General features: G+C 39.4%; 1 protein-coding gene and 1 pseudogene across 2 annotated transcripts; one reads left to right on the top strand and one right to left on the bottom strand.

Moving 5' to 3' along the window:
• The first annotated feature begins 12130 nt into the window (after nucleotides 1-12130).
• On the top strand, nucleotides 12131-13769 carry LOC121979826 (probable auxin efflux carrier component 9). Of its 2 annotated transcripts, XM_042531818.1 has the most exons (5): nucleotides 12148-12858; nucleotides 12927-13012; nucleotides 13116-13273; nucleotides 13348-13424; nucleotides 13520-13769. In XM_042531818.1, exons 1-5 carry the CDS (start codon nucleotides 12209-12211, stop codon nucleotides 13584-13586), a joined length of 1038 nt encoding a protein of 345 aa, XP_042387752.1. In that variant the 5' UTR covers nucleotides 12148-12208; the 3' UTR covers nucleotides 13587-13769. The 2 variants fall into 2 exon arrangements, with proteins under 2 accessions (XP_042387751.1, XP_042387752.1); XM_042531817.1 differs by having other exon boundaries at nucleotides 12131-12858; nucleotides 13348-13769.
• A 1009-nt stretch (nucleotides 13770-14778) lies between these two features.
• The window catches only part of LOC121979400, a 31540-nt pseudogene continuing 29459 nt past the window's right edge, over nucleotides 14779-16859 (bottom strand).

The raw sequence follows: 16859 nt of genomic DNA, 5'->3' as shown, positions 1-16859 counted from the left end.
TGGGACGAATCTTCCTCAGAAGACGATGACGACGAACTCGATCAGACGAGTTTACTTGCGCTGATGGCCCGGGACCATATCGACGAATCCGAGAGCGAGACCGAGTCCGAGGTCGAGTCCGAGCGAAGCCACGGATCCGTATCCGTTTCCGAAGGGCCTGATCCCTCTGTAAGTATCCCTCGCCTTAATAATCTAGTAAATTACTTATTGTGAAAATTAGCTAAGTCGAATATTAGAGTTAAGTCACTTCTAAAGGAAGTAGCTGTCCTTAAAGAAGTGACTGACTCCAAATCCTTTACTGAACCAGTTCAGACTGGAAACTCAATTCAAGTTCAAAAACTTGAAAAAGAGAACTCCAGTCTGAAAACTCAAGTTAAGGATCTGGAGAAAACTCTAGAACGGTTCTTTAGATTCCAAGAATCTTGACCTAATTCTTGGGACACAAAGAGCCGTTTACAATAGAAATGGTCTAGGATTTAAACTAAAGAGAAAATATAAATCCTACTTATCTCTTGTAGAAAGAACAAATAGAAAAACAGCCCAAGCATGGGTCCCCAAGTCCAAATTGATTAATCAAGTTGGACTTGGTCAATATTGGATCCCGAATGATCAAATACACTTCCTCGATAGACCATATCGAGGTTATGATCCAAGGGGAGCAAAAAGAAAAACGATACTAATAAAACGAACTTAATTAAAAATTTAAAATTCAAAATTAAATTAAAAATTTAAAATTAAATTAAAAATTTAAAATTAAATTAAAAATTCGAAATTAAATTAAAATTCAAAATTTGAAATTAAATTAAAAATTCAAAATTAAATTAAAATTCAAAATTAAATTAAAAATTCGAAATTAAATTAAAAATTCAAAATTAAATTAAAATTCAAAATTTAAAATTAAATAAAAAATTTGAAATTAAATTGAAAATTCAAAATTAAATTAAAATTCAAAATTCAAAATTAAATTAAAAATTCGAAATTAAATAAAAATTCAATTAAAAAATTTGAAATTAAATTAAAATTCAAAATTCAATTTAAGTCAAATAAAAATTAGAAGGAGGATCCAGAATAGCTGGCACCCCTAACTAAATGACCCGACTGGGTAACCAAACTTAATCTACCCGAAATAGGTAAACAAGAGTAGACTACCCGGCAGGGTAATTAAGGTTAGATTAAAAGGGGCTAGGTTTAACTTGACCCATGGTACTGGTGAAGTATTGGATGATAGTATGTTGGGGAAACTTAGTCATCGCATGTCTAGGAAGATATGGCTTCGACCTGGTGCATTTGGCTAAGTGGAACTGACTGAAGCTACCCTTTATGGATCCTAACCAGTTAGACCAAGATTTTGTACTAAGTTCAATGGGCAGGACTATTTGGAAAACCTCGAAGGCATGGTTACTTTAATGATATCCTTGTGACTCACCATAATCCAGAAGTTTATCCAAAGAACGTCTACTTGTTGAACCCAAAGCTAAACCTGAATCTAACACAAAGTTAAACCAAACCTTTAAATTGAACCTCAATTCATCTCACAACAATTATAGGAGTACCTGATTGAAAATTTAGATCGGGTGAGATGACTAAGGAATTTAAAAGAGAATCAAATTTGAAATTCACATTCAAAATTAAATTCGTAACTATAATTAATTCAAATTAAATTCGTAATTAATATTATTTTAAATGAAATTAATTTCAAAATCTTTTAAAAAATCTTATTTAAAAATCTTTTAAAACTTAATTTCAAAATTATTTGAAAAATCTTTTAAAAATCATTTTGAAAAATCTTTTAAAACTTAATTTCAAAATCATTTGAAAAATCTTTTAAAAATTATTTAAAACTTTTTTGAAAAATATTTTAAAAATTATTTTAAAAATCTTTTAAAACTTAATTTCAAAATCATTTGAAAAATCTTTTAAAAATTATTTAAAACTTTTTTGAAAAATATTTTAAAAATTATTTTAAAAATCTTTTAAAACTTAATTTCAAAATTATTTGAAAAATCTTTTAAAAATCATTTTGAAAAATCTTTTAAAACTTAATTTCAAAATCATTTGAAAAATCTTTTAAAAATCATTTTCAAAATCTTTTAAAAAATCTTATTTAAAAATCTTTTAAAACTTAATTTCAAAATTATTTGAAAAATCTTTTAAAAATTATTTTAAAAATCTTTTAAAACTTAATTTCAAAATTATTTAAAAATCTTTTCTAAATCAATTTCAAAATTATTTAAAAATCTTTTCAAAATTAATTTCAAAATTATTTAAATTTTTTTTCAAAATCAATTTCAAAATTATTTAAAAATCTTTTCAAAATCAATTTCAAAATTATTTAAAAATCTTTTCAAAATTATTTAAAATTCTTTTCAAAATCAATTTCAAAATTATTTGAAAAACTTATTTAAAAATCCTTTGAAAAACTAAAATTCATTTCAAAAATCTTTTGAAAATTCATTTCAAAAATATTTTGAAAATTCATTTCAAAATGATTTAAAAGTTTTTTGAAAATAATTTCAAAATATTATTCAATTAATTTCAGAATATTATTCAATTAATTTCAAAATATTAATTAATTTAAAAGGGTTTAAAAATCTTTAATTCTCAAATCATATTATAAAATTATGATTGCAAATGTTAACTCCAATTAATTTTTACTATAGTCTCAAAGTTTAATATTTACTAATTTGACATTCAAACTTATATTTTCAATAGTTTTATTAACAAAGTTAACTTTATCTAACACTTACTCATAAGCTAAACATGCCTGAAAACCTAGAATGGGTGAGATGGAAAATTAGGCAATAAACAAGTAGCTAAAGGTTAGACAGTTGGTGAAGGAAATGGAAATATTAAGATTAAGCATGTTTGTACTTTAGGGCTCTGATACCTGATCAAAACCAATTAGATAAATTGATTGCTATTTAACTTGACTCATGCTTGGACTTAAGGACCAACTGAATAAATAACCTAAATTAAATTTTTGGCTACTCTCTCTCTTCATCCTAAAAATTAACAAGTTCTTACTCCTATTTTTTCAAAAATAAGTATTATTTTATTCAAATTAAGCTAAGTACCTTTTTAAACTAAAACTCCATTTTCAAAATTCAATGTTTGCAAAAGGCTTAGCTAAGTAATTCATATATCAACTTTCTAACTTTCTCAAACTTAGCCACCTTTATAAATTTTTTGCTAAAACACTTTTCTAAGTTACCTCTTAGATTCATTCTATACTTAGCTAAAAGTATTAAAAGCATACTTCTTTACTTGCAAAATTTAACTCATGGCTTTCAAAAGATAATGAGACTTCAAATCTCTTTAAACATAGTTTGGCTTCAAAAATTCTTTAAAATCTAGCTAATTTTTTTTAAAATTTAATTAAGTATTTTTTTTCTAAGAACAACTAAGTTTAAAAAGAGGCTAAAGTCATCCTTCAAAGTCATCCATATATTAGCCTTTTTAACTTAGGAGAAAAATATTCCTTTTTAAGTCCTCTTTCTCCCTTAACTAACAATTTTTTTCAGTAAAATTTAATTATACGCTAAGTAATACACAAGCATTTTTTTTTTTCAAAGATTAAATATGTTTTTTCTAAAAACTTAAAACTTGCTTTCAACTGGCTTATTTTTTGATAAATGACAAAGGGGGAGAGTAAGGAAATTCAAAGCAAAATTAAAAATTCGGAAATTTAAAAAGGGATCTATTATAATGCTAAATTTAAGCTTTTCATGCTAAATTTATTTAAGCTTTTGCTATCATTGTCTTTCTTTATGCCTATTTTTACTTAACTTTGAATTTAGGTTGTCATAATAAAAAAGGGGGAGATTGTTGGAGCGGGAAACATCCGACGATCGGACCCAAGTTTTGATAATGGCATAGGGTTCAAAGTTAAGTCTTGTTGTGATCTAACGTGCTTGATTGAGTGTTTCAGGAAAGTCCTAACTGTGGTTAGGCAGGTGAAAATCCTAAGGGGTGGTAACCTTAGGTCCCAGAGGAGCACTTTCATCGTCGTGGATTCTCCATCCTCCTACAACGTCATCCTAGGAAGACCCACACTACACGAGTTCCGAGCGGCAATCTCTACCTTCCATCAGAAGATGAAATCCACTGTGGGCAACTAGGTCGGGGAAGTCAAGGGTGAGCAACTGGTCTCTCACAGGTGTTACATTAACATGGTGAAGGTCGAGGATCGCAAAGCTCAAAGAACCTAGGATGGGAGGATCCACGTCATCCAAGAGGAACCCCTTCCTATGGCTGAAGAGCCCATCCCTTGGGAAAAGGTCCAGCTCTATTCCGAACGTCTGGAGAGCATCACTCGCATATCCAGTGACCTGAATCGATCAAAATCAAGACGGATTTGGACGATTGTATGAACAAGGACGTCTTCGCTTGGTCCCCTGAGAAGCTACCAGGGGTCAAGTCTGAGGTAGCTAAGCATAAGCTACACCTTCTGCATGATTCTCGGTCTGTAGCAGAAGAAGCGAAACTTCTCAGACGAACAAAATAAGATCATCCGAGCTGAAGTTGATCAGCTCTTAAAAGCAAGACATATTAGGGAAGTACAATTTCCGCCCTGGCTCTCTAACATAGTTCTAGTGTCTAAACCTAATAATAAGTGAAGGGTCTGTATCGACTTCCGAGACCTCAACCGAGCTAGCCCTAAGGATTGCTACCCGCTACCAAGGATCGACTAGATAGTAGACTCAACCTCGGGCTGCTAGAGGATCTGCATGTTCGATGCTTACCAGGGGTATCACCAGATCCCTCTCGCCCAAGAAGATCAGGAGAAAGTTAGCTTCATCACAGCCGACAACACTTTCTGTTATACGGTTATGTCATTTGGACTGCAGAATGTCAGAGCTACTTATCAACGGATGATGGACAAGATCTTCCGGAAGCAAATCGGGCGAAAAATAGAAATCTTTGTGAATGACATCCTCATCAAGTCTGCTGCAGCAACAAATATTATTTCTGATGTGGAGGAGACCTATAGCACACTGCAGTAGTATGGGCTAAAGTTAAATCCACTAAAGTACTTGTTTGGAGCCCGAGGGGAAAAATTCCTGGGGTACCTCGTTACTGAGCGGGGAATTGAAGACAACCTGGAGAAGGTTCAGGCCCTCCGAGACATGCAAGCACCTAGGAATCTAAAAGAAGTACAGGAGCTTATGTGCAGGATTACGATGCTCTCCAGGTTCATATTTCGGTCTGCAGATCGGGCGCTCCCCTTCTTCAAGATACTCAGAAGGGCTCTAAGTTTCAGTGGAATGAAGAGTGCGGCAGAGCCTATGAGGAACTAAAGCAACACCTGGAGACCTTGCCTTCATTGTTTAAGCCTATTGCTGGAGAACCGCTTTGGGTATATCTATCAGCTACCCCTGAGGTCGTGGGGGTAGTGTTGGTAAAAGAATAGGACGATGTATAGTGGCCAGTGTACTTCTTCATCCACTTATTAAAAATAGTCGAGTCTCGATACATGCTCCTGGAAAAGTTGGTTTACGGATTGGTTCCCATGGCTCGTCGCTTAAAACCTTACTTCTTGGCATACCCAATTATCGTCCTGACCAATAGTACCATGGGGAAGGCCCTTACTAATATGGAGATAGTCGGTCGCCTCATCAAATGGGTAATCGAGTTGGGAGAATATGATATACAGTATCAGCCCCGAACAGCAATCAAAGCACAAGCTATGGTTGACTTCCTAATAGAGATCCATCATGTGATGCTGAGGAAACATGGAAGATATATGTGGATGAATTGTCCACTCAGCAAGGAAGCGGTGTAGGGATACCCCTTATATCCCCTCAAGAAGACATCATGCAACTAGTCGTTAGGCTGAACTTCAGAGCTACCAACAATGAGGTAGAATATGAGGCACTACTGGCTGGATTACAGGCAACTCAGCATGTAGGGGCAACCTGGGTGATCATTTACTTAAATTCTCAGCTGGTAGCTCAGCAAGTGGTCGGTAACTTTGAAGTCAACAATGAGAAGCTACAACTATATAGAGAAGCATATGAAAAAAATGAAGGAGAGCTTCAAGGAAGTTACAGCGACCAAGATTCCTCGAGCAGACAACCAGAGAGCAGATGAACTAGTTAAAATGGCCAGCTCTTTGAACACTTGGGTGTTGGATAAGTCGATAGCCCAGAGCTTCCTGATAGCTCAAATTGACCTACAGAACAACTTGGAGGAATCAATCGACTGGAGAGCCTCAATGATCATTTATCTTCAACAAGGAATCTTACCTACCGATACTGAAGAAATCAGATCAATTAGGAAGAGAGCTCAGGCATATACACTGATCGGGGATCAATTGAACAAGAGGGCATTCTCTCGACCACTGCTCAAATGCCTAGGTCTGGACGACGCGAAGTATGCCCTGCAAGAAGTTCACCAAGGATGTTGTGGTAGCCATGTCGGAGGAAGGATGCTAGCCTGAAAAGTACTCCTGGTTGGAAATTTTGTCCTACTCTACAGAGAGATGCTCAACGGTTGGTGGACACTTTCCTCTCTTACCAAAAGCATTAAAAACTGACCCACCAACCGACCAACATTTTGAAGACCTCAATATTCTCTTGTCCCTTTGACCAATGGGGTATGGATATCGTGGAACCTTTCCCCATGGCTCCTGGGCAGAGGCACTTTTTACTCGTGGCAGTTGATTACTTCTCTAAGTGGGTAGAGGCAGAAGCCCTAACCAGAATAACGGAAGATGCTGTCATTTAGTTCCTATAGAAGAACATCTTGTGCCAATTCAGAATTCCTCACAAGTTAGTCTCAGATAATTGTCAACAGTTCCAAGGGTGCAGGATCCAAGAATAGTGTTGAGAGTTTGGCATCACTTAGGCCTTCACCTCCATGGCGTATCCGCAAAGTAATGGGCAGACTGAAGTAACTAACAGGGAGATAGTGCGCGGGTAGAAGGTCAAGCTGGACCATGTGGACGACAATTGGGTTGAAGAGCTTCTCAACATCCTATGGGCATATCGGACGACTCCTCGGGAAAGTATGGGGCTCACTCCCTTTCATCTCATCTACGGCAATGAGGCAGTCGTGTCGATCAAGGTTGGGGTTCCATCCATCCGGTGTTTATTGTATGATCCTGAAATGCTAAGTGGTGGCTTCTAGAGTTAGATCTTATCAGTGAAACTTGTGAGAGGACGACCGCCTGGTTAAACGCCTACTGACAAAGGATGTGGCAGAACTATAATAAGAAGGTGATTCCCCGCTTCTTCGGAGAAGGGGACCTAGTTTGGAAAAGGATCAGACCAGTAGGAAAAGTAACTAAGTTAGCACCTCAGTGGAATAACCCTTATAAGGTCATTAAGAAACTAGCGTCTGGTGCCTATTACCTACAGGGCGCTCGAGGTAGAAGGTTGGACCGCCCATGGAGTACTAATTACCTCTAGCCTTACCGTGTCTGAGGGTGTTATTCTTTGTAACAGTAGTTGTTTAAGAGAAAAGATCTAAGGCCAGGTGATCCTGTCCGAATCAGGAGTCAAGGGACGCTGGGCACGTGGCGTTTCCTGCGGAATCCTCGAATGCTCCGGTGAACCTGCAACAAAACCGGGCCGGGAGGGGTGTCCCGGCGACGGCCCTCCGACGCTCAAGTCAGGCGAGGAATAACAAAAAGGTGGTTCCCAAATCAAGATTTTTTTCTCATACCTCCGGTGAAGAAATGGAGGCCTTATATAGACCTTTGGAGGAGACCCGAATGCCCCGGTCAAATCAACAACATGCCTTTGACCATGCTCAAGTATGGGTCTGTCAGAAGGGCCATGCCCAAATATGGATCTATCAGGAAGATGTTCATGAGACCATACTGCTACTGTACCGACCATTTCACGATGTGACGGCGAGATCCTCCATCGTGCGATTTTGTGTACGGCCTAATCATCAGACATGCTCCTGCTAACATCCCAGATCCAGGGCCGAGCGGATGAGCCGCTCGGCTACCTTTTACCCTCGCCCATATTTCTGCCGAGCGAACTCCCGCTCGGCCCTTATGCTTCTGCCGAGCGGACTACCGCTCGGCCCTTCGATCTCCCAGCCTTGACGTCGGAAACCCAAGCCCTTGGATGGGTTAACTCTAGCTCCGCTCGGACCTACCCCAGCTGCTCGGCTCGCTTAGTTAGCCTACCCTGGGTTTACTGCCGGATCACCAGGGAATGAGCACACAGGCATATGCACAAAAACCCCGGTCGGGCAACCCTGACCTGGATTAAGCTTAATTCTTTCAACGAGGCACTTCAGAAGCCCTCAAGTCATAGACGCGTGACTTAGTTAAGTCCTACTACACTCCTTGTGCAGGTCTCGAACAAAGCTCTTCTAATCCCCGGTTGGTTGTCCCAACCAAGATGGGAAAAGATCTAAACGATCTCTCATAATAAGTTCTTTTGGCTCTTGGCCTAAAGAGCTCCGCCTCACTTGCACACACGAAGCTAGCCTAAGGACAGTAGGAAAATCCCAATGGCACAGGAACTGAAAGACTATGGAAAAGCTCTTATAAATAAGGGAAGTAATAGAAAAATGAAGCAATACATGGACCGAGCCACTTAAACTCTGAAAAATATTATCGGGCATTTCTTTAATAATCCGATGATGGTCTAGGAAATCTTTAGGAAGGTTGGACGGTATGTACCCTTCCTCTTGGAGTTGTTGGACTGCTCCTACTACTCCATAGGCCAGTGATCGGACGAAACGATCTCCTTCTTAAGAGCCAAACTCCGGAGAGCACAGGTACTCTTCCCGATCAGCCAAGCGGCACTCGTTCTCCCAAGCCTTATAAGTTTCCAAGGCATGGGTTGAGTGAGACAAGGTAGATTAGGCTTGAGACTGCTCTATCTGAAAGGAGCCTAGTTCTGCAACTTGAGATTCCAGATCCTTTCTATGGTCTATGAGCAATACGTCCTTGGAGTTAAGTTTCTTGGTCAAGTGGTCCATCTTTTGTTTGTGCATGAGCTTGAAGCTCTCTAGGGCTACAATTTTTTGAGCCAGCTTTGACTGGGCCTTTTCCTTAAGGGTCAGCTCCTCCTGATACTTAGCATCAGCTGATTGATGGAGGGTCTCAAGCTTCTTCTTGTCATCCCTTAACTATTGGGCCTCTAGTAAGGCCTCACCGAGGAGTTGTTCCTAGGAAGCATTCAGCTTTCTTAAAGACGCCACCTCCGCCTATATTTGATGCAGCTCTGGAGGGGGGTCAAAAGGAGAAGACTCCAAGTCTTTAATGTGCTCCTTCAAGATCTTATTCTGCTGATACATGTCCATGACTATCTGATTCAAACACAACATCATGGCATAGAGCTAGCCATAAAAGAGGATAATCAGAATTGGAAGGGAGGAACGATAAAAGAAGTCAAGGACTTATCGCAATAGCATCTTCAGTGAACATGTCTGTCAGGCCGTGAATTGGTATAGAATCTGTCTGATCCATGGAGTCTTGCTAGGTTATTGCCAGTTTCCCCCATAGCAGGGCGGTACCAGCATGAGAAGAAGGATCATGGCGTATCCCCCACTCGGAAGGTACATTGGCATGAAAGCGGAACACTTGGGACTTGGAAAGTCCGGGAGCGGTCCCACTGGGGATAGGACGAGTGGAGGTGAACGGTTGAGGAGAGGAAGGCCCGACAGATGCAGTTGGTATGGATCCCCCCCTCCGAATTGATCTCTTCCTTAACGACAGGGATTTTCCCCCGGTTAAGCCTCGGTCGAGCATCTGAAGGAACGGAAGGGTTGCCCTGGGATTATGGTTCGGGAACAGAGGCTGCCACTGACCGGGGCACTCGGCTCACAGTGGAGGCCCTGGTCCCAAGGCTAACCTCAGCCAGCTTGCGCCTTGGCCGACGTGAAAGCGGTTGATCATCTGAGTCTAACCCCTCTTCCGAAGGAAGAGGGCGACGAGCGAGAGGAACACGAGAAGTTTGTTGAGCGGGTTCAAGAATAGAGCTACCAGGATGTGTCGCGGGAGGGGTGATAGGACGAGATGAAGTACTATTCGCGGTCATCCCGGGAGCACTCGGATTGGAAGATGAGGGGTGTCGCCTACTCAGGATCATTCGCACTCGACAATTTATTTCCAGAGCGCTCAACGGAAGAGGCATGTTTCTCTTTCAAATAGATCATGAATTGAGCTTGGCCCTCCAAATATGAATAAGCTTTCTGTTTCAGCGCTACTTTAGCACGGGCCCGAGATTTAGCAGCTAACCAGAGTTCTTCAATTTACCTACGAAGGGAAGACTGAAGATCCCTCTCTTGCATCATCTCGGCTAAGGTCATATCCTTCTGGGCAAGCAGTTGGGTCATAGAGTCAGTTACTGGCGAAGGTGTTGCAGTTTATCCAACTCGGAGTTCAAAACCATGATTAAGAGGCGTCAGTTAAGGGAAATATGTCTCTGTGGGTGGAGGTCAGCCTCTTTTCAAGAGGAAGAGAGAAGAAGTCAACTTCTGCAGAGATTTACGTGGCCCTTCTCCCAAGGTTGATTGAGCAATTAAACATGTTACAATACCGATGGTCTGGGAAAAGAAGCAGTATTTATAGTCATAATAGCGAAGTAAATGAAACTCGAGTTTGGGTCTAGTCAGTCGGACTTTGGCCTTCTTCGACTAGACTTGGAGGGGAGGCTTGTGATATGGTGCATAAAGGTGGAGCCCGATAAGGCCAGGCAGTCAAAAGTCGGGGGGCATGGCAGTCAAGGACAGTCCAAAGTTAAGGTGGTGTGGCAGTCAGAAGTCAAGGGGGCATGACAGTCAGAATTTAAGGGGACTTGACAGTCAACGGTCAAGAGAAAGAGGGATCTAGACCGCCTCATATCATCAGCCGTATAATTCCTGGTCGGGAACAGCAGATCAGGGTCCCGGATCTGAGACATAAGATGTAGCCTGGAGTAATGTCTGACCTGCCTCGACTGGTAGAGTTTCCTAAGTCCGGTCCGCATAGTCAGGCCTGGTACTTTCAGTAAGATAAATTCCGGTCGGCCCTTCAGTGATCCAAGCATGAAAGATCAGACCCTCGCCACAGCTCCTCTCCCTCATCAAGACTCGAGCCAGGTGTCACACCCGAACTGTCAACCCGAGTTGTCCTTAGTTAAACTTGGGTGGGACAGAAAGCACTAGGCGACAACAATGTCAAGGAATCGTAACCTCCTGTCAGGGAATAATTGTCATACGTCGGGGAATATTCCAATGGTCTTCAATCATCTGCGAATGGAACATTCTTTCAAGCAATGAAAGGGCACCACGTGTCCTCCATCACCCGACAGGCCCTGACACCCGACATTCTCTGACATTGATCAGTCTCCAGAGGTACGCCTTGTCATATAAAAAGGGAGGCCCTCTCCCTTGAGCAAGTATACGCATATTCGCACTCGTTTTCTACAGTTCTTTTTTCTTTCGTATACTGTTTTCTGGGAAAAAATACTTGACTTGAGCATCGGAGGGTATGCGCCGGGGACTTTTTTCCTGGTTTCTGGTCTCTAACGTTCTGTGTTTTTGTCTGAGTGTGCACAGAACCTCAGAGCCTCAGTACCGCCGGTCTCGTCACCACTGTCCTTGAGCTCCACGTGGGGGTCCGTCTTTTCGGTGCATATACGCTAGGTGTGTCCAAGTCGCCTCTCCGTCAACACCGACGTCATCCCAACCGGCCTTCATCTAACTCAGATTTCGATCAAGATCACCCTGTATTATCAAAATTTTTACTAGATATCGTGTTGAAAGGATTATTATATCTTGGCGTAGTTTGCTAATAAAACTCATTAGTAAAGTTTGAATAATGAAGATAAATAAAAACCTTAAAAGGAAAATATTTACATACTCCTCAGCTCAAACATTTCGATACATTCCATCTTCATTGTTCTTTGTTTTCAGATTTTCTAGGATTCCAATTTGCTTATTCATATATTCCACCAACGGTTGGGCTATCCAATCGGGTGAAATTAATTGGTTTGAAGATTTGTATGTTTGAATTTTCTCAGGTGGAACCGGAAGTGGCCAACTCCAATAGCTTCCATCCATCCGTCGCCGTCGTTCCAGGCCAGGTGACGTCTCCGCTGGACGCCAATATTTTCCAATGATATGCTCGATCGTCACCTCTCACTCTACGCATGCAATTACTAGTGCATCTACATTATTAATGTTTATTTATTTATGTATATATGGACGCTAAATTACTGCCAAACCTAGTCGATTCTTTTCCAAGAGAGATTCGGTTGCCATGATTTCTTTGTCCAACCTTTACCACGTGGTGGAGGCCATGGTGCCCCTGTACGCCGCCATGGCGCTCGGCTACGCCTCCGCCAAGGCCAAAGCCTTCAGCCCCGAGCAGTGCGCCGGGATCAACCACTTCGTCGCCGTCTTCGCCATCCCCCTGCTAACCTTCCGCATGATCTCCTCCAACGACCCCTATGCGATGAACCTCCGTTTCCTCGCCGCCGACTCCCTCCAGAAGCTCACCGCGCTCGCCGGCTTCGCGGCCTGGGCCCGCCTCGCCAAGAAAGAGAACGCCCTCGCCTGGGCCGTCACGATCTTCTCCCTCGTCACCCTGCCCAACACCATCATCATGGGCGTGCCGGTGCTCGAAGGCATGTACGGCGCCGTCTCCGACAGCCTGATGGCGCAGACCGTGGTCCTCCAGTTTGCATTGTGGTTCATCGTCGTCGTGTTCTTGCTCGAGTACATGGCGGCGAAGAGCGCCGTGGCCTCGCGCTCCCAGCTAGCGGATGCCGAAGCGCAGCTCGACGCTGACGAAGAAGAGGGGTGGCCGTCGGCCTTGCGGATCCTGGCGGTGGCGGCCAAGAAGATTCTTAAGCTCCCCAACACCTACAGCAGCATGCTCGGCTTTTCCTGGTCGCTCATCGCTTTCAGGTTTGGCCATTAACGATCAGTGAACTTCCGAATCATTTTCTAATTTTTATTTTTATTCTCTCTCGCAGACTTCATCTCAAATTGCCTCCGATCATCGACAATTCACTGTCGATCATTTCAGTGTCAGCCGTTGGGCTAGCCATGTTCAGTGTGGGTCAGTCAGTCAGTCAAGAATTTTTCTTATTAGATTCTCATCTATCTTTCAAAGCGAGAATATATATTCGGGCTAAATGGCTCGATCGATTAATTACGCGCAGGCACTTTCATGGCTCGTCGGAAAAGATTCATTTTATGTGGCTACAAGCTCGCCCTTTTAGCCATGATCGCCAGATTCGTGGTAGGCCCCGCGGTCATGGCCGCGACGTCGCTCGCTGTCGGCCTTCGCGGGGTATTTTTGCGCGTAGGCATTGTACAGGTAACTAACTGATTAATGTATGTTTTTTTTCAGAAATAAATAAATCAAGAAATTGAAGACATGTATCGCCGCAGGCTGCTCTTCCTCTCGCCGTGCTTTCGTTTGTTTATGCAGAGGAATACAATGTCCATGCAGACATCATGAGCACGGGGTTTGACTTCAATACCCTTTTCCCTTGTCAATTAATTTTTTATATATCTATAAAATTCTGCATTACTTCTACGAATCAATCATTAATAAGTGCAGGGTCATTGTGGGCATTTTGCTATCAGTTCCTATTACACTCTTCTACTACGTTGTGTTAAGCCTGTGAAGGGTAATTGAATCTGATAAATCTCAGCGTGCAGCAGAGGCATTTATTGCCGCAATAAATGCCTGGAATCCAGGCCTGCGTAATAAATTGTAGTAGTAGTCTGTAGTTATGTTTTAAGTCACATTTATAATAATTAATATTTGGTTAAATTGAAATATCTTGCACATATAATTTTTTACAAGATGCCATTAATAGTCAATAGCTTTAGAGAAAATTTAATGCAGTCACCATTAATAAATAAAATTTTATATATAGAATAAAAATTTTATTTTCACTCTATATTTAAATATATTTATTTAATTATATCTAATATTTTTCAATATAAAAAATCTAAAAATGAATATAATTTCTCTTAAATTTAATACATTAAAATAGAATCTATTATCTTTATATCAAATTGAGTATGATTTTTTTTCAACCTCAATTAAAGGTAAAATATACTAAATTTTCTTTAAATAATACTCAATTAGATTAAAAATATTATAAATTTTCTTTAAAAAATATCAAATTTAGGAAGAATCATATTAAGCAAAAAAAAAATTATGCTTAATTTAATAAAAAATATACTCGATTATATTTTAAAATGTTGAATTTAATAGGAATAATACTCGTTTTTAGACTATTTGTACCTAAAAAATATTAGATCAATTTTGATAGAAAATATACTCGACTCAAGTATAAAATGTTGACTTTAAAAAAAATTATACTCATTTTAATATATTTTCTATCAAATTGAACACGATTCTTTTTCCACCTCAATTGGATGAAAAATATACTAGATTTTCTTTAAATGGTACTCAATTAGATAAAAAAATATACTACATTTTCTTTAAAAGATGCTGAATTTAGGATAAATTATATTAAAACAAGAAAAAACTCATACTCATGCTAACTTTAAAAAGAATTATACGTATTTTTAGATTTTTTGTACCTAAAAATTTGAGGGATAATTAGGTAACAATATTTGCACAAGAAAATTGAAGCAAATGAAACTTTACATGCAGAGAGTGAAAATAAAACTTTTTATGATTGGGGATTACATCCAAAGTTAAAGTTGTAATTATATATTTTTCTTTAATTTACCGTACTATGTATAACCCTAAATAATTTAAAAATTAACTTGCATGATAAATTTACTTGAATCTGCAATGTATCAAATAATATACAAATTAATATTTAATAACAAAGCATGTGTAAGAATTGAATTGATTTTTTTTTCATTTGATACTTATTTTTAGATTTACATAGAAGTCATCTTACACGTTTACAAAGCTTGAATGACACTGATATGATCTTTTATCATCGCCATCAATCAATCTGTTAGTCCAAGAAAATCTTTATTGTGTGTGCTGATCACACTTCATAACTAGCGTTACTCAGAATAGTCACCTACCGGATCAGCATTCCCCCAATGAACAGTTCATCTCGTTGCGAGATTATGTCGAAAGATCCCACCCAATTTGTTAACTAATGTCACAGTATAAAAAACAGGCAAACACTGCTTGGCTTCATGTCCACCTTCATTTATTATTCATAGCAACCAGAGATGAGCATGATCAATCAAATTCTCCCAAGTCATGGTTGAACATGGTGGTATACAGGTACGATCATACTGTCCTAGTAAGAAAATCATCAACTGCGAGGCTTGCATCTCCATGAGCAACAACATCCTCTTGCTCCGGCATGTAGATTGTGGATGAGGAAGACATTGTGGTAAGTCAAGCATTTGAGGAAGTGGCTACTCTCAACTAAGGATACAACAAAGTCCATTCCAGAATCTGACTATTGTAAAACTCTGTTCCAACTTGTTCTCAAATTAAAATTTGGTCTGCACTTCTTTCCCAATTCATTCTGAAACAACTTTGAGTTACTATCATTTGCATAAATATGACAAGGAAATGTAATCTAGTTTTCTAAACGTTCTAAAATCCATAGGGTACAAATGTCAGAGGAGAGGTTCAAGGGAAAAGGATGCTTAAACAAATTTGCATATCTCAAATAATAGAGAAAAAGAATGGGAAACACAAGGAACTCTTACTGACAGGTCAGAAAGGAAGAATAGTTCAACTCTTGTTTAAGTTAGAGTTACAACTTTATCTAATTCCAGTTGTAAACACAAAAAATAATTCTACTTTTTGTCAATAATAAACTGTCAATATTACCATCTACTAAAAATTACTTAGTCTTGCTAAGGTTTCAAGTGGATGGTATAAGAAACCCCAGAAATATTAGGTCAAAGATTATATCCTATATTGAGTGGAAATTCCATCTCCAGGTCACAAGCCAGAGAATTTGGATATCCTGCGAATGACTAAGAGCTTTTTATTTAACCTAGATGAATAATCACATCCAACCTCATTTTCAATTACTCCATAGCATGTCAACCGTGATAACAGTTTTAAAGAAAGAAAACTAGAAATCAATAGAGTACCTTTGTGTCCAGCTGAAACTCTGCATTATTATCAGTGAGCACTGCGCCATGTGCCCTTAACCATTCCTCACATTCTTCAATTCCATCTATCGGCGCATTGTGACTGTCTTCTCCATGTGTAAATTTTGAGAAGCCCAAGACTCAAGTAATAGATGAAACAGGGACTGGACGGTATGACTTGCACAAACATTTCAGAGCCTCAAATCTCATCTTCTCCGTATAGAGATTTATATATTCAATACATTGCCTTAATTGATTGCCAAAACAAAAAATAACAATGACATTGGACTTAAAGTAGCAAGTACCCATGAAGAAAGTTTAAATTGGGTGCTTCCTTGTAGAGTCTGAAAAAAAAGAATATAATTCCCAGATGAAACAGCAGAGTGAACTGCAAGGGCATGTCTCACGGCTTCATCGCCTTTTGCTTCAGCTGATAGCCTGAGGACAAATAGATCAGGAAATCAGAGAGAGAGAGAAAATAATGAATAAAAGAAGCATGAAAAAAATAAATATGCACTAGCCATTGCATCATAGTCCTGAGTCCAGTAGAATATTTAACAAAGAAATTGGGCAATTGCTTGCAGCATATGAACATCATCACCATCAAAAATTGTAGGATCATCTACATCAACTAAAACATGCTAGTTCCAAACTATGGATCCGCTACATGAATATTTTCTCTCCGTTGAAATCTATGCAACACTATATCACTTCTCACATTCAGATTTTTTTAATCACTTTTATTTATGTGATAATTGTTTGATCTCCCCTTTATCCCTCACACCTTCAACTCTATTGATTCAACTTCTTTATTTATAGAATCTCTTAATCATCTTTAAACG

The sequence above is a fragment of the Zingiber officinale genome, chromosome 5A (genome assembly GCF_018446385.1).
Source record: "Zingiber officinale cultivar Zhangliang chromosome 5A, Zo_v1.1, whole genome shotgun sequence".
NCBI classification, from domain to species: Eukaryota; Viridiplantae; Streptophyta; class Magnoliopsida; order Zingiberales; family Zingiberaceae; genus Zingiber; species Zingiber officinale.
This window is presented reverse-complemented; position numbering and strand designations above follow the sequence as displayed.